This window comes from Filicampus tigris, chromosome 18 (assembly GCF_054856515.1).
Source record: "Filicampus tigris isolate MCC_2025a chromosome 18, RoL_Ftig_1.0, whole genome shotgun sequence".
Taxonomy (NCBI): domain Eukaryota; kingdom Metazoa; phylum Chordata; class Actinopteri; order Syngnathiformes; family Syngnathidae; genus Filicampus; species Filicampus tigris.
The window spans coordinates 1,988,472-2,011,067 of record NC_141234.1 but is presented as its reverse complement, the minus strand read 5'-3'; the positions used below and the strand labels follow the sequence as shown (position 1 = coordinate 2,011,067).

The window sequence follows — 22,596 nt, the reverse complement described above, 5'->3', positions numbered from 1 at the left end:
TTAGGACAGTGACTTTGTGCCACAATATTTTTAACTATTGCCACTTCCTTGAATTGTAAAGGCTGTGTCCCAATGCTTTTGTCCATTTCGACGTCCTTTCCTGAAATTTTTATCCATGTCGACCTTGTCCAATTCACTTCGTCTTGGTCCAAGTGCCCCAATACTTTTGTTAATTTTCTACTTCCTGTCCCGACCTTTTACTCACACCCACACAAACGCACACCTGCGCACGCGTGTAATGCAATACTGCCGACGAATGACCCGGTCATGGCTCTCCATCAGCCCGTTTCTTCTTCTCAATTGTTTTTAGCCGTCAGTTGCCGCTGGGTTTTGCGCCCGTCCCGCCCTTCCCGTCACGTTTGCATGACTTTTGTTGACCTGCAGCGGAGGAGGAGGTGGGGCAGGTTTGGGTTTGGGAGGTGTGTGTGTGGGGGGGGGTGGGGTGGGGGGGGGGGGGTGCTTCTATCTAAGAGATTGTAACCACGCCAGTGCGACTGGGCTAGTAGCTTCTTATACTCAGTACTGTAGATAAAAAAAAAAAAAAATAACATGCATGGGAGTCAAAATTATATTCGTGTGTGCGAGTGTGTGTGAGGTAGTCGACTGTGTATTAACCTCCTTAAGCAGTTCTCACGCTCTTCCACAGACAGGTGACACTTAGTTCACTAGCGTGCGTATGTATCTATGTGTGAGCAGCTCATCTGAAAATGACACGTGTGTGTGTGCGTGTGATAAATGTGCGTGAAAGAGAGAGATGTGTGAGAGAGAAAGATGTGTGTGAGAAATGCAGAACGGGTGTGTCGATACAAAAAAATGTTACCGAAACAAATGTAAGAGAGATTTGTGTTATTGAAAAAGATGTGTTAGGCGTGTGTTATAGATGCGGACGTGAGAGAGAAACATATTTGTGAGAAATGTGCAACAGTAAAATGTATGAAAGGTTCGTGAGCGTGAGAGAGGGACGTGGGCTATGTGTGTGTTAGTGTGAGAGAGCGGTGTATGGGTGCCAGAGAGAAAACGATGTGTGAGAGTAAAATGTGTTAAGATGTGTGAGAGAAAAGTTAGTGTGAGTGAGAGAGCTGTTTGTGGGTGACAGAGAGAAAACAAAATGTGAGAGTAACATGAATGACAGGTTTGTACGTGTGTGAGGGAGTGATTTGTTTGAGGGAGATGAACACCTCAACCTGATGCAACTGTGTGAGATTTTTTTTTTTTTTTTTTTTTAGCGTGCGCCTCTGTCTAAACCTGTCACTTGCATGTGTGCGTGTGTGAGAGCACCTCATTTGAACCCGCCATTTGCAACTGCCTGTTTGTGTGTTTCACCTGGGTATTTCACAGTTGACTATTGCGTGCACAGAGTGTGCGCGAGCGTGCGCGTGTGTGTGTGTGTGTTTGCGGGCTCACAACTGAATGTCTCTCTCACGCACACAGGCATATGGCGAGCGCGTCCGTCCACACGCCGCTTCCGCACAGGCGGGAATGATGTTAACACGTGTTGTCTTTTCTAAAGTGACTCTGTCTCAAAGTGCGTGCGTGTGTGTGCGTGCGTGTTTGTAGCCAAGCGTGTGGGTGCGCCGACGAAGGCGACACGACTTCTACGTTTTTTGCTGTTCTCTCATTCCTGTTTTTGATACATTTGCATTTTTTTAAGGCTGAGTCCTTGGAGTCATTTGGCCGCGTGAGTGTGCGAGAGGGGCCGACCCTCCGCGTGCATCACAATCGCCCTGTCACTAATCTGCCTCTCTGTTCCAAATAAAAGACCTGATTGGCTAAAAAAAAAAAAACAAAAAAAAAAAACACTTGTCTCTTGCTTTACTTTATTTGCACAGAAGTCCATTTTCATTTGATATCCAGATATTTTGGGCTATTTTCACTACCTGTAGTGTAGATATGAGAGCCACTCGTCCCAATACTTTTGTCCAATGAAAACCTTTTTTATGTACATTTTTACTTCCTGTCTCAACATTTTTGTCCATTTTCACTCCCTGTGCCCTTGGTGTCCACGTGTCTCAGTACTTCTGAGCATTTGTAGCTCCTGTCCCAATATTTTTGTCTGTTTTCACCCCCTGCAGGTAGATGGCCACTTAGTCCAATGCTTTTGTCCATTTTCACTTCCTGCCCTCAGATATAAATATAAAATTACATTTTTGCTTTCTGTCTCAGTGTTTTTATCCATTTCTACTTTCTGTAGGTGTGGTAGCCATGTAGTCCAATACTTTTGTCCGTTTTCACTTCCTGTCCCAATATTTAATTTCTATCACTTCCTAAGCCTTACCAGCTGACATCAAAATTTAACTCAATGCTGTTGTTTTTTTTTTTTAATTCAAGCAATCGCGCAACTTAAGGCACTTCTTTGGACCTTGTTGATTTTGAAGGAAAATAAGTTGTTGCGTCAGCGGGTTTTTTAGTCACCCTGTGGAATTCAAGTTCATCTCCAGTTGCAGTTTACAAACCACAGACAAATATAAGTGGACATTTTGTCAGATACGTGACATCACTTCAAATATGTATCAGCACGCTGTTGATTTTTGAGAGATGTTACAGAAATGCATGGGAGCGGATTGCCGTGAGCACGCCATCTGGCGGCCTATTGTGGGGCTACACGCAACTCAACGCCTCATTAAGTAATCAGTGTGACAAAGACGTGTGTTTAATCGACTCATTGTGATGTTTGCGTAGCAATTAGCAGCCACGTCGCGACGCATTTAGTAACAATTATGAAGCCAAATCAACATTCGACATCGTTTTGTGCCAGATGTAACGCTTTTGTGGCATATTTTAAAGAAATTGCTTCAAGTTAAATTAATCACCTGTGTTGCTTATCCCTCGCTGATTGGCTCCCACGCACCTCACGTGACCTGCAACAGTCCTTACCAATCAAGCAGCCAATCAATCATTCCATCCTACCAGCGACTCGTCTCGTCAAGCACCGCGGTCCTTGGGTGACCTGGGCTGGCTTAATTTCTCTTAAAGTGCCTCGGTGAAGACATGGATGAAGACTTAAGACAACCCTTTTGTAAGAAAAACAAACAAAAACACACGCCTTTAATTGCCACTTATTAGTTCATTTATTAGCATTATTAGCACATTGCTCGCTCTTTGGCTAATTTAAAAAAAAAAAAAAAAAAAGAAAGTTTAGACTTCCTTTCCTCGCGAGGCTCCAGGGCCCCGGGGTGGACGCTTTGAAGAAGCCCGAAAGTGGCTCATTAACTCCGCGACCTTATGGTACGAGTCGGGGGGAGCACATGGTGTGAGCTAGCGGGCCAGAGCTAATAATTAACACTCAGGTGGACACCGGGGACACTAATTAATCAAGTACCTCTAATTGCTTTCGTCGTATATATTTAGAAATATTTGATCTGCTTTTAGTCAACATGTCGCAAAAAGTTCACGGAAAATTCTCGTAACTTTATTCGGCTGCTTTGCTACGCTGTTAACATGGGCCAAAGGCCCATCGAAAAGTAATGGCAACATAGCAAGTTTGACGTTCAGAAAAGGATACATTTTTCGACGATTTTATCTGTTAGAAAGCAGTGAATGTCTAAGATATACTTGGAAGCCAAATAAAACATGATCAATCCACAGCCAGACACACGTGGCTGCAGTTATGCTATATTGTTTTACGTTTTTAGTTTTTAGTTGCTTTGTTTTTTTTTAGTCAACCCATATCCTATGGGTCGTCAATGCACTTTTTACTGGATGAGACTAAGACCTCCGTTAAATAGGAAGTCAACCCAAACGTTTTTTTTTTTTGGTCAAGAATATGTTCTCTGCAGGCCCACTAGTCTAACGAGGCATTCTGATAAATATTGCGTTTGTGGAATAAGAGTTAATCCACTCGTTTTTAGCCATCCCAGGGGCAGCCATTTTGACACTTCTGTCGACTGAAAACGACACACACAAACTGCTCAGGGCTCAGGTGACAACCAATCACAGCTCACCTGTTTTCTGAAACCTGAGCCATCATTGGTCATTATCTGAGCCCTGAGCATCAATGATGTCATTTTCACAAAGTGACAAAATGGCCCCCTGAGATGACAAAAAAAAAAACCGGGTGCATTTTGCTGATTAACTCATATTCCACAAACACAATATTAATCAGAATGCCGTGTTCCAACTAGTGGGCCTGCCGGGAACATATTCTTGAAAGAAATGTGTTTGGGTTGGCTTACGATTTAATGAATGTATATCAGTATACATTTTCATGGTAATTTCCATGTATTAGTTGAAATAAAGTTAAATTAAAAAAATGTTGACTACATGTAAAACAATGTAATTTTAAAATGGATTTATAATAAAGACATTCAATTATTTCATGTGATAAATGAATAAAAACGTTTTGGTTTTTTTTAGGGGGCAAGGGGGGACATCTCAATTTGTAACAAAGAGTAGCACAGGAGTCTTGATGCTCCAAGTGATGATGATGACACTTGGTGGTGCCGTATGTGCTTCCCTCTCACTTATTCTTTCCAGGCTGTCATAGTCTCTTCTTTGAGGAGCTGTTTGCACCTAGCCCCGAAAGGAAGAAAACAAGCAAGGAAGAGGAGTTTAAGGATGAAGAAGATGGAGAGAAGGAAGCTGACGCCACGACGAGCCCAGACGAGAACCCGGCTCTGATGGAGCCCCCCGTCGGACTCTTAAGCACCTGCGATCCGTCCGATTCTATCTCCCTTGGCTGCGGCGGTTCGGGTCTGTACGCGCCCCCTGCTCCCGTACCCATGGTGCAATTTTTTCAGAACCCTGGCCCCGTCCAACCTTTCCCGAGCAAAAGGCCACCCGGCAACTCTTTACCACAAACTATGTCCCAGCACGGCCTGGAACCACTCGAGGTGACCCACAACTCACTCGAGGTGACCCACAACTCACTCGAGGTGACCCACAACTCACACCTTCACATTCACATTCACACCTTCACATTTGGCCCTGAAGACAGTCTGCCATTTTGCCCGTTTCCATGCCCAAAGACAAACTAGCTAACTTAGCAACATCAATGTATTAAAGATATGTCTTTCATGAGTAGACAGAGAAAAAAAAGTCTTAGAAAATCATGCATGGCATGACTGAAAAAAATATCCCCTGAAAACCTCTCAAGAAGACATGACCCACAAGTCTGAGGAAGTCTGCTTGCATTTTGGCTCAAAGAGGCCATTTTCGAATCGTTTTGTCCATTTCCAGGAGCCCTTCAAAGATGACCGTTATTGGCGTCCTTGTGGTATTTACGCGCCACTGGTCATAGTTGTTGTCGTTGTCTGCATCAGATGGAGATCACTCAGGTGTACTCCACCCGACGCTCCATCCGCTACGGCAGCCTAGGTCCGGGCCCGGCCCTCAACTTCCCGCAGCTGCCCGAGCTGGAGAATGTGGAGGGCTTCCCTGTGCCACCGCCGCCTAAGAAGAAGTCCAGGACGTTTTACAGCACCGGTGAGACTGGCGCCGTTTCTCTTTGCATTTGCCCGCATGGCCCGTTTGTGTGTCCTTTGACATGTTCTCGTTGCATGTGTGTCCAGATCAGCTGGAACGCTTGGAGGCCTTGTTCCAGGAGGATCACTACCCCGACGCCGATAAGAGAAAAGTTGTCGCCGCATCAATCAACGTCACACCTCAGAGGATTACGGTGCGCCTGCCTCTCTCGAATCACTGCGACGCCAAATGTGTCTTCACGGAGAGTCATCCCCAATTACACTGAATTGAACGCAAACATTTTCTTTTCAAGGAGATGTTCTATGCAAGCCCACTAGTTGAAACGGGGCATTCTGATAAATATTGCATTTGTGGAATAAGTGTTCATGCACTCGTTTTTAGCTATCTCTGGGGGCGGCCATTTTGTCTTCTGTCGGCTGAAAATGACATCACAACTGCTCACAAAGACAAGTCACAGCTCAGATTTAGAAAACAGGTCAGCCGCGATCGGTCGTTTTGTGAGCGCTTGTGATGTCATTTTCAGTCGACGGAAGACAAAATGGCCGCCCCCAGAGATGGCTAAAAACGAGTGCATGAACACAGAATGCCGTGTTTCAACTAGTGGGCCTGCTGGGAACATATTCTTGAAAAAAATATGCTTGGCTTGACTTCCGCTTGAAGAGAACCTGTCCACTTTAGTCCTGTCACCCCACCCCCAGGATTTCCTGATCCAGTCTTGTCTAGTCATGTTCTGTGATTTTTAATTATTTGTTTCCCTTTTTCTTCTTCAACAAAAACAACCGGGCTGATATTAACACACTGGCCTTGAGAGGGTTGAAATCCCCTCCTATATACATGATATTTAATACGTGCGTTGCGAGCAGAGGTCTTCTTGTGACTCATTCAAGGCAGAAAAAAATAACTATGTATCATTTATTTATATATTTCTTTCTTTCTTGTGGGTGATCATTTGTGCCGCTGTGCTAGGTGTGGTTCCAGAACCGGCGAGCCAAGTGGCGTAAAGCGGACCGCTTGGTTTCGTGTAAATACGAGCAGTGGCACAACAGGAACAGGTGGAACCCTTCTTTGCGCCAGAGCCGCCCCACGGCGCCCAACGCGGCTGCTGCCGCCAGCAGGTGAGCAGGCGTGGAGCATGTTTTCGTTGACGAGGACGCCACTTCACTTCATGACCCCGCGCCTGTTTTTTCAGTAAGGTGGTCTCGGTGTTTTCTGGACGCATGGACGCCACGAAACCAAGGCTGGAGCATGTGCCGCCTGCGCTGCCTGCGCCCCCTGCGCCCCCTGTGCCACCTTTCGCCGAAGTGTCCACACAAACCCCGCCCTTCAACCAAATGCTGACCACCAGTCCAGGTTTTCGTCCTCACGCTTGTCAAAGCTGTTTATTGCCTTGGCCGTTTGAAGTCAAGCGAAACAAAACCGAGTTGCACATTGTGTATGTCACACAATTTTGCTTTTAGGGGTGTCCGCTAGCTTAATGCTAACAGACAATGCAAAACTCCATACATGGGCTAACTAATAGCATCGATAGTCGCGGTGTTCATCATCACATGTAGACAAACAATGGAACAATATTCACAGGCATGCATTCTTTATCCTCTGTGAAGAATAGCTTTCACTGCAGCTTGCTTCTTTGTGCCTCATACTGCCACCTGGTGGCCAAAGCGTGCACATGGGGCTATCAGATGAATATTTATTTTTCAGTACATTTGAAAAATTGGTAATTGTGACAGTGCAATATTGCGTTATAATTTTTTAAAAGTCATATTTGGTGGAATCCTCTACAAATCCCTCCTATTGGATGTCATTGGTTGGTTCATGGGAACCTAATGTTATGCTCAATGGTTTTGATCATTCGTGGTTGATATTTTTGAATAAATGTCAGCTCACTGGCATTCACACTTGATTATTTTGCCCTAAAAGTCAACTTGTCTTAAAAAGCAGCAGAGTACACCATTACGTCTCCAGTAGATCCAATATGTTAGTGACGCAACGTATGTCCAATATGTGACTGAGACGCGCGGCATCGCGTGAAGCCGAGGCGTCAAAAGGAGCCGCCAATGTCTTTCATGTCGTCGTTGAATCTGCGCCTTTCATCTCCAAGGTCGGCAAGGTCAGTCCAGAGTGAGAGAGCAGCCCGACTCGCACCCCCGCCCCATGCGCAGCCCTCCCCCCCTGAGGCGAGCCAGACTCGCCCTCCCCGCCCCCCCTGCCCCCGCCGGCTACAACCTCAACACCCCCACGCCCACGCCGCCCCTCTTTGTGGACGACCACGACGGCTACCCTCTGCAGATGGACGCCAGGTCAGCCTCGCACCACACTCACTGGACACTTCATTAGGTACACCTAAGCAGTCATATTGTCATTTAGAGCATTTTCATTTGCAGGAAATTAGAAATTGGTCAAATATTTTTAAAAATGTCTTCTTTTCCAGAGCTTTATTTATACTTTTGGCTGTCATTTTTTAAATGTTTGTTTTTGTTTTTAAAAAAGGCATCAGTAATACAAAAAATATACATTTTAGAGGTTGTAAGAGTATTTTTCCCACACTAGATTTTTATACCAAACATCAAACAAATGACTGACATTTTGAAAATTGGAATTATGATGTAATACTTCTCTGACAGTGTTAATCAAAACCAAGCATTGAATATCAGTAATATTTCAATGTTCCCAAAAAAAGAACGACAAGTTTAAATGTCTGATGTTTTGGACGAAATGGTTGAATTTGCTCTGCTGTCGTCAGCTCTCTGTTTGACTTTGGCGACAATCTGGACTATCTTGCGTCGGACTATCAGAGCAACGCTCAGGTGCCCTTCCAGCTGCAGACGTCGTACCCAGCCGGGCACCCCCCGCCACAGCCGCAGCAGACCTCCACGTCCCTGCCCCCCCACATGGCCTTCATGGACCCCGACCCCGACCCCGACCCCACCCCCGACACCTCTTCCTACTTCACCTACGGCCACGCGGGGAACTCCACCGGGGGCGCCGCCTACGTGCAGTCGCAGGGCGGGGGGCCGATTCTGATGCAGCCCAACAACCACGGTGAGTGTTATCCATCCTGCAACTCGGTTTACCCTTAACGGTATTCCCTTTTTTTTTTTTTTTTTTTTTTTTTAATTTTTAGGACCGTATTATCCGTTATTTCTGTGCTATCAAATTTTGGCGCCATCTGGTGGAATCTTGTTGTCATGTTAGTTCAATTGGTTGCGAAAACGATATTCTCCTAAGGGGCTAAATTGCAAACTCCCCTTTTAACTTGTGAATATAGTTCTTACACGGATTTGTGATTGTGAACATGCGAGAGATGTATGGTATTGATGCTTTATTGATGCTCTGCTCGGTTTTAAGTGCTTTGCCACCATATCGGTGGATATCAATTTACTTGCAGATTTTTGCTACTCGCAGCAGGGTTGGTTCACAGTCGCTGTATTTCAAACGTGCTTACTTTTGGTTCCTTACAGTTGAACTGGCAGAGCCACTTGTGGAACCCTTTTTCCTTTTCTCCTGTATAAACAGCACAAACACGGAAGTAGAAGCCGTAATTGTCCACATTTGGAGGTAGTAGGAGAGCCGTATCAGAGGTGGGACGCAGGGGTAGGAAGTCTTAACACTGACTTCTCCTGCCCTGTTGTTTTGCGAGCAATTTTTGCCAACAGAATGGAGGGACAAGTGGAACAGGTCGGTGGCGGGGCAAAAGTCCAACCCAGCAATTTTCCCGTGTGTTTGTTGCGTGCAGGTGGCATGGGATCCTACCAGTCATACCCTTGGGATAACGTGTACGCCCAGCCTAGCGTTCGTCAGCTCGCTCCCAATTACCCCGCCGGGTTCACCGCCTCTGCCACTCAGGACGTCCAGATGCCGTCGTGCTCCGGCAGCGCGCCGTCGTTCTCCGGCAGCGCGCCGTCACGCTCCGGCAGGGCGCCGTCGTTCTCTGGCAGGGCGCCGTCGTTCTCCGGCAGGGCGCCGTCGTTCTCCGGCAGGGCGCCGTCGTTCTCCGGCAGCGCGCCGTCGTCCTCCGGCAGGGCGCCGTCGTTCTCCGGCAGCGCGCCGTCGTCCTCCGGCAGGGCGCCGTCGTTCTCCGGCAGCGCGCCGTCGTTCTCCGGCAGCGCGCCGTCGTTCTCCGGCAGCGCGCCGTCGTCCTCCGGCAGGGCGCCGTCGTTCTCCGGCAGCGCGCCGTCGTTCTCCGGCAGGGCGCCGTCGTTCTCCGGCAGTGCACGTACATGCTTCCATCGCAGGTACACGCATGGCGGCGGCTGGGGCAGCGGCGCCGCCGCCGCCAGCGCCGCCAGTGCCGCCAGCGCCGCCAGCGCCGCCAGTGCCGCCAGCGCCGCCAGCGCCGCCAGCGCCGCCAGCGCCGCCAGTGCCGCCAGCGCCGCCAGGGCCGCCAGGGCCGCCAGGGCCGCCAGCGCCACTAGCGCCACCAGCGCCACCAGCGCCGCCGTCCTCCCGCCCGGGTCCAACCTGCAGTCGTCGCGCCTCAGGGCCGAGAGCGGGACGGCGGCAAAGGCGGCTGCAGTGGCGCCTCTGCTGCCGGAGCAGGCCAGCCCCGACAGCCCTGTGGCGCCATCTTCTGTCAAGATTGAGTATGACAGCCCGCCAGTGGTTTACAGCCACTTCCACTATGATTTATCTCCCCCCATTGACTTTTGAACACACACGTCTGTGTGTGTGTGTGTGTGTTTGTGTGTTCTACATAATCAATAATCGTTGTCATTAATAATAATAATATTTGCTTGGTTGAGCTGTGTTTTGCAAGGTTGCAATAAAATGCGTGTTGTTCTCTTCAGATTGGTTTCAATTATGCCTGGCATTTGTTGGCCGCTCCTTCCGTGGGAATTTACCAAAAACATGGCAAATGCACACATACTTATTTTTTCATGAAGTATTTCTCATCAATTTAAGGACTACCCACCTTTGTCCTGGGTGTTTGTGTACTGCAAATGTCTGGCCGCTAGAGGGAGCCATTTCTTTCCACTTTGGACTGCTTGACTGTGACAGATGTCGGCCAAACATGAATGGTCAATATTTGTTTAGTCGTTGATAGATGAGGTAAAAAAAATAGTTACTTGTTTTTTTCTAATATTACTATAATATATTCTATTTTTTTGCCCTAATGTAATTATAATCAATCATTTAATCTAATTGAAATCCATAATCTTTAATTTTACAATATAATTAGTTAAAAAGAATGTTCAAATTTAAAGTACTGACGAAATATATGAAGTGTAAGAGTGTATAAAATTGTCAATTTTGTTGGTTTGACAAGGGTATTAAAAAAAAAATCGTTATAACCAAATTCAATTTAGTGAGATGATGAATTTTGTGGCTAATGATTTTATTTGCTGATGAAAGACTGTGTAGACTTTTCTGTTCTCTTCTATTGAAGCCGATTGAGTAAAATAACCAACCAACCAATATATATATGTAGTTTGAAATAATTTATTAATTTTAACAAGTGGGTAATGGATAGAGCCCTGTGGGATGCCATTAACTTGTCTAAAAGAAAGACCTGACACTTTTGAAATCAGTAATCATTAATTATCTCAAATAAGTACAAAACTATAGATACATAATGACAAAATGTCCGCCTATATCTGGCAAATAATTTCATGTCTGCTCAAAAACAACTAAAACCTCATTTGTGTGGATGAAGGAGTCAACTTATGTAAGTTTGCTGCTGCACTTTGAATGAAGCGCCCTCTTTTCCCTCTCGCGATTTCCCACTCGCTGGCTGCCCGCCTTGTTGCTGTTGGCGCCAGAAACACTTCAGACCGCGTGTGTGTGTGTGTGTGTGTGTGTGACAAGAGTGTGTGTTAGAGTGACTGCCTGTAAGGGTGACAGTGTGAAATTGTGTGAGAGTGCAAGTGTATGTGTTTATGAGAGTGGAAGAGTCATGTGGAAATGAGCCTGGGAGAATGTGAAGGCGGGTTCGAATGTGTGCACGTGCAGGACACTGAGCATTCTGCAATTAAGCTTGTTTTTTTTGTTTTTTTTCCCCCCTCCTACACTTCCTCTGCTGTGAACAGAGAGAGTATAGAACACAGGTGGAGGGCCTGAATGTATGCGCGCGTGCCTGTGCGTGTGTGTGTGTGTGTGTGTGTGTTGGGATGCTTCATTCCACCCCAATCCCGCTAAATCAACATTGACAGAGATTTGAAAGAAAGGCAAACTTGTTTCAATATTTATGTTTGTGGCCATGATCTTTGCAGCATCACCACACACACACACACACACACACATATGCACACGCACACAGTAGTTGTCCAGTATGGAACAAAGCTGGCAGTTCCGCCGCTTTGCGTTCCAAAGATATGACAAATAGACGCAGTGGCGGTCGGCGGCGATTAAAGCCAGAACAGACGCGCTTCTATGCAAAAAATACAGAGAGCAGATTATAGCGAGTGTCCTTTTTTTTAAAAATATATGTGCAGGGGGCCTGTAATACATGCAGCGTGAGTTTGCTTTAGGCGTGTTTGCGCGCTACGACGCTGGCAGTGCAACCCTTGTTATGTTTGATGTTCCCTGTCGAAAAGTGCAGCCAAAAAGGCCGACTTACAGGAATATTATCTAATATATGTTATTTGTGTCTGTTTTTGTTTTTTCAGTGAAAAGGCAAACAGCAAGTGGGCACAAGATAGACCCCTGTGGGATGCCACTGCATGTTAAAACTGCTAGACTTTTCTCAGGACCTCTAAACAATTTGAAATCATTTTAGAAACCCACTTTTATTTCTTTACTTTTAAATGTTTGTAAAGTTTTCTGCTAGTGTGTTTAAATGTTTTCAACGTACAAAAGCTGAATATTGTGGGGTTTTTTTTTTTTTTTAATATGAGCTCTTTTTTCCTTACATGGTGAGCTTATATTCAATCGTGCGAGCGTTTTACATATCGGCAACCTCTCCACAATATCGTGATGATATCGTATCGTGACATCTGGATATCGTCACGTCCCGATACACTACTATCGTTACGGAAACCTCGCTGCGGTCAATAAAGTACTTGATATCAAGATTAAAACATTCAAATATATTTTTGGTAACAATATAAGTTGTTTTTTTTTTTTTTTAATCATATAAGAAGAAAGAAAGAAGAGCGAACATCCCTGAAAAGTTTCCAAACAGGTTCTCGCACGTCCTTTTCTCAATTGAAAATTTGATTCCTTTCCATTCGCTTGCTTGCTGTCGTTCTGACGACTCTTGTGTTTGTTTTGTTTTTGTTGTCCCTTCCTCAGGACACATTCCAGGCCTGTTTTGCTGATGGATGCTCCCGTTTGTGTTGTGCGTTACGTAACCACACTGTAGGCGTGTGTGCCTGTGTGTATTTATTGCCTCCACACGCGTGCAAACATATGCCTTGTGTCTCCCTTCCCGAGGCAAACTGCGTGCGTGCCTGAGATGACACGTTTTCCAGGAACCTCCTCGGACCTTTCATCTCAGGCCAGTCAACACACACACACACACACACATGCGCGCATACATGTATAACCACTCATGTTGATTTTTGCCGTATGTTCACTTGAGTAGCAAATATGTTGGAGCACTTACTCTCGACTCTCCCTCCTCCGTTTTGCATCCTCAATTGCGGCTTGTGTGTGTGTGTGTGTGTGTGTGTGTGTGTGTGTGTGTGTGTGTGTGTGTGTGTGTGTGTGTGTGTGTGTGTGTGTGTGTAAGGGGAGGCTCGAGGAATGCGTGCTCGGCTGAGTGGGGTGGGATGTTGGTGGTAGAAAGAGGGCTCTCTGTTTCATGTGTATGTGGCCCCCATTGATGTGTATATACTGTATATGTGAATGTATTGACGAAAATGTGTGTGGTTTTTTCTTCTTTTTTTATTTTTTCTCCCCTCCTTGTGTTTCAGCCGTCAGTGGCCGCCGCCGCCGCCGCCGCCGCGCCGGGATGCGAATTTGTTCGAAACACCTTTCGTGAGTTGTGTGCTGGCATATTATTTTTTTGATTCCTCCACGTGTTTTTGCCAGGAAAAGATTTCCCAAACACTCTTTAGGGGAATTGACTTAACTTTATGAGGTCGAAAAAAAAAATGGTGGCGTTTCAAAAGTGATGCTCAGTGTCAATATTGTCGACGAAGAGGCACACGCGGCTCTTTCCTTCCAGACGTTAGTTTGCGTGACATCTCATTTGCTAAGATTGGCTTTATTTTTCTATTTTCCAATTGTTTCAAGTCGGCAAATTAGGAAAAACAAGGGTTAGCGTTATGAGAACACAGATGACAAAAGCGTCGTAAACATTACGAGAAAAAGAATTGCAACGTTCGCCTATACGTCAGATTTAAAGTCAAAATGTTGAAACATTGGTCGAATGAAGTATGGAAAAAAGTGACAATATGACAAATGCTAAAATGCAACTTTGAGTGTCTTTTTTACATTATGAGGAAAACACAGAAGTCTTGGTGTAAGGGAAAAAAAAACATTACTCGTCACAATATTACTAAAAGAGTCACAGTATCAAATATTAATTTGGGAAGAATAGTTTATTTTTTCATGTAGTTTATGACATGATAGTCATAAGTTTATCAGACTAAAGTCAGATCTTTAAGTCAATATTGCAATGTCACATTGCAAGAATTAAGACAGATTTTTGTTTTTTTTAATATGTCATTTGTGTGTTTTTCGTTTTGGGTTTTTCTCCCCATGAAAAGAGACAGTAAAGACCCTCGGGGGGACGCCATACAGTGTCAAAATCCCCCCCAACACTTTTGAAATCAGGAATCTCCAAGATGATTTGGGACACAAGTGTGTCCCCGATCACATTGAACTTGCAAGTCAAGGCACCAGTGTAACCTTTGAAACGCACACACTTGTGCCGTAACGCACAGTGAGGCGTCTGTGTGCGCGTCCGTCCGCCCCCCCCCCCCCCCCCACCCCCCCACCCCTGCGACTTCCTTCAATGTGTTTGGGGGAGAAAGGAGGAATTCATGTTGCTGTTTATTTGGTCCGATCCGAGCGCCCTTACCCCGGCTGCTCCTGTACCCCCCGACACACACACACACACACCTGCCCATCTTAGGTGTGTTTGCCTTTCCCCGACCACCGTTTTCGATCCTCGCAGGTATTTCCCTCCATCAGGCACAAACATGGCAAACTAAAAGAGGGTGTGTGTGTGTGTGTGTGTGTGTGTGTAGGGGCGGGTAGCTGAATGGGTGTGAAGTACTTGCATTGATAACCCGCAGCTCACAGTCCCCCAGTCTCACTCCGACCGTGGCCAGGAACTCCCCGGGTGCGTCCGTCCCGACTCGACTCGACTCGACTCGACTCGAACCGAACGCCGCCCTCGCTCGCCGCCATGACGCTCACGTCGCCGCCGTCTCTGCTCCTGGCGCTCATCTTGGCGCTCATGTTGGCGCTGACGGGCGCGCAGGCCGCCGTCGACCTGCGCACTGCCGCCGCCATGGGTGAGTCACGTCGGCCCGGGCGGACGCATCGGCTCATTCGGGGTGCTGCTGGTCGTGCCTTCTGATGGAAGCTTTTCTAGAGAGGAGGAGGAGGAGGGGGGGGGGGGGCAAACTTGATCATTGGGAATAAAAATAGGCCTGCAAGAATAACCTTTTTCTGTGTTTTTTTTCTGCTGAATTCGGCGCTTGTTTGTGGATGCAGATGTGTTGAGTGTAGTGTGGCGTCCAAGCTGGAGGGAGGAAGAGAGGTGAAGGGCGAGAAGGGAGATCTTCTGGGGGCGCTTCCACAGAGGAGTCACTTTTGTGTGTGTGTGTGCGTGTGTGATTGGATTTCTATTATAACTGTTTTGATTTCAACTTCATTCATTTCAATCTAGATTTGTAGCTCCATCGCCCCAAATTGTCATGAATTATGTCATTGAATTCATATTATATACATGCTCAATTTTGTTTTTTGGAACTTCAGTTGATATTGTTTGGTTTTAGTCATTTTTGTACTTATTGTTATATTTTTAGCTCGTTATGCCTGTTATAATACATATTATTTTTATTATATTTTATTTCATCTTAGGTATTTTAGTTTGTTTGTATTTGTTTCTTCATTTCCCTTTGTTTTCATGTCAGCTCCTTAAAACTACAAATTGAGCTTTCGAAAAAAGAAATATTTTTAGATAACTTTGGATTACATTTTGATCTTGTTCAGTTTTTTTTTTATTTATTCATGTTATTTAATACAATTTAGATTTTTCATGTTACTATTTTTTTTTATCAAGTTATTTGATTCATTATTTCTAATGTATTCACTTTTGAATTTCTCTCATTCTATTTTTTTTTTATGTAGCTTCAGACACTCAACTGTACTTTGTCTTATTTTAATGTAAATTAGAAAAAAAAAAATTACAATACACAATGTGTATATGTATATATATGTGGAGAGAGAGCGAGCGAGAGGGATAGTGCTGCAGATAAATGACATCATTCAGCACAGTTTAGAGTCAAAAGAGTTTAACGGTCCAAATCGGCGCGCGGTTACGTAACAGTCGTGGTCTTTGTGGCCCCTCTTCGTCCAGCGGCGGGGCTGTGCAAGACGCGCCCCACCGACCTGGTGTTCATCGTGGACAGCAGCCGCAGCGTGCGCCCCTCCGAGTTCGAGCAGGTCAAAGTCTTCCTGGCCAAGGTCATCGAGGGCCTGGACGTGGGGCCCAACGCCACCCGAGTGGGCGTGGTCAACTACGCCAGCCGCGTCAAGAATGAGGCACGTCGAGCCCGTTCCGAACAACAACGGCGCTACAAACGTCTAACCCGGACTTTTCCCCCGCCCCGTTCAGGTGTCGCTGAAGACGCACCGCACCAAGGCCGGCCTCATCAAGGCGGTGACCAAAGTGGAGCCGCTGTCCACGGGCACCATGACCGGCCTGGCCATCCAGTTCGCCCTCAACGTGGCCTTCAGCGAGAACGAGGGCGCCCGCGCCAAGTCTCCTGACATCAGCAAGGTCACACACGCACACGCAAAGATCACCTCACTTTGACCTAGCCCAAAAAAAAAAAAAATTCAAAAACACAGTTTCCAAGCTGAGCATAGTTGGATACCTGCAGTGGGTTTAAAAAGTCTACACACCCTTGTTCAAATGCCAGTTTTTTGCCGATGGACAAAAATGAGAACAAGGTCAATCCTTTTCAAACTTTTTTTTTTTTTTTTTTTCCCCCCCCCAATCCCAATGTGACGTCTAATAAGTCAAGCGGCTCTTCCGTGTTCCGGCAGGTGGCCATCATCGTGACGGACGGCCGCCCGCAGGACAACGTGAAGGAGGTGGCCCAGCGGGCGCGCGACGCCGGCATGGAGATCTTCGCCATCGGCGTGGGCCGCGTGGACATGAGCACGCTCAAGCAGATGGCCAGCGAGCCGCTGGACGAACACGTGGACTACGTGGAGAGCTACAGTGTCATCGAGAAGCTCACCAAGAAGTTCCAGGAGGCTTTCTGTGGTAAGAAGGAGGAGGAGGAGGAGGAGGGGGCGGGGGCGGGGGCGGGGCCGGTAGAGAAAGCGGAAATGCTGTCGCGATGCTGCTGCTGCTGCTGCTCGACTGAGGGTAAGGCGTTACGGGCTATTGCTTCCTTACTTTTGTGCCGCTTGACCTACAACCTCCGTAATAGGGCTGAGCAACTAACTGAAGTCAACTCGACATTGTGCAGTAGCGGAATGCCATTTTTTTCCCCCCAAAAATAAAAAAAAGTCTGCTTGATTTTGATCGCTCGATTTGTTTTCGCGATTGTGTAGTGACCAGGAATTGAGGCGCAGCAGACATCGAAGGTATTTTAACCCATTCACAGCTTCGTCCCGAATGAACAGAACGAGAGGCTGATATACAGTGTACAAAAATACGAGGTTTTTAATTCACAAAAGAGTAAAACAATAGGCAAAAGTGCAAGGCCGTGTCACGGTATCACTACCCGTGTAAGTGTAATAAAAAGAAGAAAAAAAAATGTAGCCAATGGCTGATCCTACAATTCACGGCAAATAAAAAAATTTAAAAATTATAATTTTTAGATGATTTTTCTAAATCGTTCAGCCTGAGTGGTAGGGACTAAGAAAAGAAGTTTAGCTACGAGGGAGGTATGTATTAAGTGCTGAACGATTAAAAAAAAAAGAAAAAAAAACTTTTTTTTTTTCTCATATTGCAATTTAATGGGATTGTTTTTAAGCATTTTTTTTTTGTGGTTAGAAAATTGCACTCTGCTAAATTTGAATTCAATTAATTGTCTAGCCCTACAACCTACCTACATAGTTCTACACCTCCCTACTTATTATATTATTTCCCTCTTAACCTCACTGTCAAATTAATTAGCCCCTCCCCCGCACCCCCACCCACTAAATGTTGCTGTATGTCGAAAAGATGATGGACTTGGTTAATTTCTTTCCCCTTTTAAGGATCCACTGCATTCAAAGCTCACAGTGGGTCATTAAAATGCCACCGACTGACATAGTTGTTATTTTTCTCTCCTAACCCCCCTCCCCCCCCCCCCCCCTTTTCCTCCTCTGTGTGCGTGCGCGCACAAACTCGCAAACACGCACAGTGTCGGACCTGTGCGCCACCGGCGATCACGACTGCGAGCAGGTATGCGTCAGCTCGCCCGGCTCGTACAAGTGCGCCTGCCGAGAAGGCTTTACCCTCATGGACGATGGCCGCAGCTGCAGTGGTGAGTGCCAGCCCTCGCGTGCATTCGGAAAACAATCCAGTCAGCGCGCTCGATTGTCTTACTGGTGCTCGGAAACGTGAAGCTCACGAATGCTCGGAGGGCTTTGCGCGCGCTGGTTTTAGCGTAGCCGCCAAGCCGCCGGACTGACGTAAAAATATGCGCGTGGCAGCTTGCAGCAACTCGGCGACGGACGTGGTCTTCCTGATCGACGGCTCCAAGAGCGTGCGCCCCGAGAACTTCGAGCTGGTCAAGAAGTGGATCAACCAGATCGTGGACAAGCTGGACGTGTCGGATAGCAAAGCGCACGTGGGGCTGGTGCAGTACTCCAGCCTGGTCCGACAGGTAAGGACATCCAAATGCAAGCCAAAAATCACTTGCCGCATCATATTTGAACATTCGGAATTGTAGGGATGTAACGATTCACTCAAGCCCCGATTCCATTCCATTTTCGGGTGCCGATTTTCGATTCCATTTTTGAAAAATTGCCACCATGCCGTGGTCGTGCAGCCATCCACAAACGCAATATACGCAATGATGTTTGGGCGCAAGCACATCATTTAATCTACACATTCAAAATGTGCTCTGGAATGAAAAAACATTTCAAGGCATCATTTTCGAGATGAAGTGAACTCCATTTTTCAATTAATCGGGGCGAATCGATTTTGAATCGGTTTTTCGATTAATCGTTACATCCCTACTTAATCGTCATGCTGGTTTCAGATGTTAATAATAACAAGGTAAACCAAATACAGTCACCGGCACCTGAATTTTTATTTTTTATTTTTTTGGGGGGGGGGACCCAAACTTTCATCATGTTTAAAATGACTAAATCCATATGAAAATGTCGGCTGCCAGGAGTTCCCGCTTGGCCGCCACAACAACAAGAAGGACCTGAAGGAGGCGGTGAAGAAGATGGCCTACATGGAGAGGGGGACCATGACCGGCCAGGCCTTGCGCTACCTGACCGACAAGAGCTTTAGCGCCGGCCACGGCGCCCGGCCCGGCGTCTTCAAGGTGGGCATCGTCTTCACGGACGGACGCAGCCAGGACTACATCGGCGACGCCGCCAAGAAGGCCAAGGAGATGGGTCAGCTCCCTCCCGCGAGAAATGTTGACAAACTATTTATTCACGAGAAAAAAAAAAAAAAAAAAAACATTCCCAAGAGTTTTTTTTTTTTTTTTTTTTTTTTTTACTTCATAAAAACATATGGTCCATTTTTAAAAGTCAAAGTATTTGTGGCAGGCTTCAAGATGTACGCGGTGGGCGTGGGCAACGCGGTCGAAGACGAGCTGAAGGAGATCGCCTCGGAGCCCAAGGGCGAGCACTACTTCTACACGGCGGACTTCAAGGCCATGACGCAGATCGCCAAGAAGCTGCAGATTAACATCTGCCAAGGTGGCCGAGCCTGTCGCCCACCTATGGCGTCTCATCTCCTCCTGCTCTCATATCATCTCACCCCTTTTTCATTTCCTGTGCCGGCAGAGGAGGACCCGTGCGAATGCGACTCCCTGGTTAAGTTCCAGAAAAAAGTGGAAGAAGCCCTGCAGGCACTGACGAAGAAAAATATCCTTTTTGGCAAGTTGAGTCTGAGAAGAAACAAAGTTGGTCTGTGTCACAGGTCAACTACTCCTAGAAATTCCGTCTCATTGTTCCCAGTGTGGAATTTGCCGGGGACGCGTACTTAGGAGCGGAGCCACCAAAATGTCTCAAGAGTCAATGGGGCAAAAAGACAAAAGGAAGTCAGCCATTTTGGTTGCTTGAAGCATCCATTGCAGCCACATTTTTCACTGACAAACATGCCCTCGGGATTTTCTCCCATTGCTACCGAATTCCAATCACGTATCGGCTACGCTAAATTGCCGAGCGTTTTGGTTTTGGTCAATGTGGTCGGATGTGAGATGACGGTCGCAACCCTAACGACGCAGCTATCATCATTGGCGTTGCTGCTGCCGTTGTTGTCGTCGTTGTTGTTGTTGTTGACGTTGTTGACCTTAACGGGCATCTCACTCGAGAATATGTCCAAGAGGATCGCTCTGCTGGAGAACAAAATCGTCTGAGGACTGGCATCGCGCAGTTCCCCGCGAAACCCGCACACCACCTCTCACTCCTCCTCCACCACCACCACCGTTGGCCTCCTGGGACACAAAAAGCAGCAGTTGCCATGGAGACTGTGCCTTTGTTAATACAAGTCTTCCCTCATAGGGAAACACAGATGATTGAGCCCCCCGCCCCCCCCCCCCCACCCGAAAAAAAAAGTGTCATCTTTGCTCATTTCTCTTTTTTATTTTAATCCGTCCTACTCCTGCCCCTTTCTCTTGTATATAAAATACAAGAAAATTAATATAAAGATTTGTATAATAATGAGGGTACGACCATGGTGTTTATTTTCCTAAATAAAGGTGATTCAGGAACTATGTCAAAGGTAGTGATTCTGGATTTTTTTTGTTTTTGTTTTGGGGGGGGGTTCGTCACCATTGTTTACACTGAAGCCACGCATTACAAACTTGATTTATGCAACAATTTCCACAGGAAGCCAAAGCAGTCCTCATGACAGGTCACCGGGAGGCGCTAGAGTGCAAAAAGCCGTTGAACAGGCTGAAGACAAAAAGATTGGCTTGGATTGGCGGACGTGACGTCAAGCCTGCAAGTCAATTAGAGACAGGTGTGCACGATTTGTTGTAATGATGTCATTCTTTCCAATTTTCTTGATATACACGTGATAAGTTCCTTTTGCAAATTAGATCCTGAAACCGCAATTCATTAATTTTGTCACTGTCCAGTTACATCCAAATTTTGGAGTGATGTAAGAGACTTTATGTTCAGTAAAAGTGGCAAATTTACAGAGATTAAACCCAAGGACAACATATCTGGTTTTGAATATGAAAATGCATCAATTAGGTATGTGATGAATATTATTTTACAGCGGTACCCCTACTTACGAAATGAATTGGTTCTGGAAGAAATTTCTTAAGTAGAACATTTTGAAAGTAGATGTAAATGCCCTAATCCGTTCCGAGCCCCACAAAATTCAGACACAAATGTTTTATAAAGCATAAAAATGCATCAAAACATGTTACAAATACATGTTACAATTTGAGTATTGCACAATGTAAAAAAAAACAAAGAATAGAGTAAAGAATAAAAATGATGGTCATTTACCTTTTAATTGCTGTCCTCATCGCTTTTTGCCCTCTTTGGTTCATGTTCTCTCTCAGAAGTGTTTTTTTTCCTGGCGTTTTGTAAACAACTGATTTAATAACGTGGCGACTGTTGATACATTACGCTCATATTCTTTGGCGAGATCAACCAAGCGCATCCCCCTTTCATACTTTTCTATTATCTCTTGCTTTGTTTGTATGGACAAAAAAACAACAACCTTGTTTTCTTCCTTTTTTTTCTTTACCTCGTTTCTCCATCACTTTCTTGGGGTCCAAAGCGAATACTCGCGTAAAACTATCGGAACCCCGCATGGCCCGAGGGGCGAATGACGAGGACATATCTATCACGTAGATATCCATCTACCTGTCTATCTACACACATAGACGCATTTGGTACCTCTTAGCCAATGGGATGCCAGGCAGATGCTAGGTAATAGCCAATGGCAGAGCAGCTATGAGTATGTTGCGTTCAGGAAACTCCGGAGCTGCGACCAGTAGCCCGTACTGTATTTTTACCTTTCATATCCTGACATTTCTTTCGTAACTAGAGGCAATATTTCCTGATGAGGCGTTTCGTAACTTGAAAATTTCGCATGAATTCTTCTCCACTTCTTGCTGTTTTTCTGTTCGAGCACAGGAATATTTGCTGTTACCCCTGACCAAATTGAGAACGTGTTTAAGACTTGACTCTTTTGTGAAGCTAAAGGGAAAAAAAATGTTTTTATGGAACTTGTCCGCCATAGTTTGCTTTGAACTGTATTGTCATGATTCTTGTTGAAGCTTGTCTTTAACCTTGTGGATGTTATCTACATTATGTATATTACGTATTTGTATAATATAATAATATATACGTTTTTAAAACTTAGTTTTAGTACGTTTTTTTGGGGAAAAAAACGACCATGTATACTAAGGTGTTTTTTGGAATAAAACGACCATTTATAGTACTTCGTTTTTTTGTGAAAAAAAACGACCATGTATAGTAAGGCGTTTTTTTGTGAAAAAAACAACAATGTATATAGTAAGGCGTTTTTTGTGAGAAAAACGACCATGTATAGTAAGGCGTTTTTTGGAATAAAACGACCATGTATAATAAGGCATTTTTTTGGTGAAAAAAACGACCATGTATAGTAAGGCGTTTTTTTTAAAAAACGACCATGTATAGTAACACGTTTTTTTTTTTGTGAAAAAAAACGACCATGTATAGTAAGGCGTTTTTTGTGAAAAAAAACAACCATTTATAGTAAGGTGTTTTTTGGAAAAAACAACCATGGTAGAACAAAACAACCATGTATAGTAAGGCGTTTTTTTGTGAAAAAAACGACCATGTATAGTAAGGCGTTCTTTAGCAAAAAAAGCCAACCATGTATAGTAAGGCGTTTTTTTGCGAAAAAATAACGACCATGTATAGTAAGGG

The 22,596-nt window shown here is 45.5% G+C and overlaps 2 protein-coding genes across 3 annotated transcripts; both read left to right on the top strand.

Moving 5' to 3' along the window:
* Positions 1-20: 20 nt before the first annotated feature.
* Positions 21-10,207, top strand: nobox (NOBOX oogenesis homeobox). Of its 2 annotated transcripts, none has more exons than XM_086014775.1 (9): positions 21-3,016; positions 4,474-4,829; positions 5,259-5,421; positions 5,508-5,614; positions 6,388-6,536; positions 6,611-6,771; positions 7,523-7,721; positions 8,165-8,463; positions 9,158-10,207. In XM_086014775.1, exons 1-9 carry the CDS (start codon positions 2,989-2,991, stop codon positions 10,069-10,071), a joined length of 2,376 nt encoding a protein of 791 aa, XP_085870901.1. In that variant the 5' UTR covers positions 21-2,988; the 3' UTR covers positions 10,072-10,207. The 2 variants fall into 2 exon arrangements, with proteins under 2 accessions (XP_085870901.1, XP_085870900.1); XM_086014774.1 differs by having other exon boundaries at positions 2,665-3,016; positions 4,474-4,871.
* A 2,909-nt stretch (positions 10,208-13,116) lies between these two features.
* matn1 (matrilin 1) lies at positions 13,117-20,602 on the top strand. Its single transcript, XM_086015365.1, has 11 exons — positions 13,117-13,338; positions 14,556-14,825; positions 15,896-16,080; positions 16,154-16,318; positions 16,588-16,810; positions 17,901-18,023; positions 18,193-18,365; positions 18,879-19,110; positions 19,267-19,419; positions 19,507-19,587; positions 20,032-20,602. The coding sequence occupies exons 2-11, from the start codon at positions 14,717-14,719 to the stop codon at positions 20,079-20,081; spliced, it is 1,494 nt and encodes a 497-aa protein (XP_085871491.1). The 5' UTR covers positions 13,117-13,338; positions 14,556-14,716; the 3' UTR covers positions 20,082-20,602.
* The last annotated feature ends 1,994 nt before the right edge of the window (positions 20,603-22,596 follow it).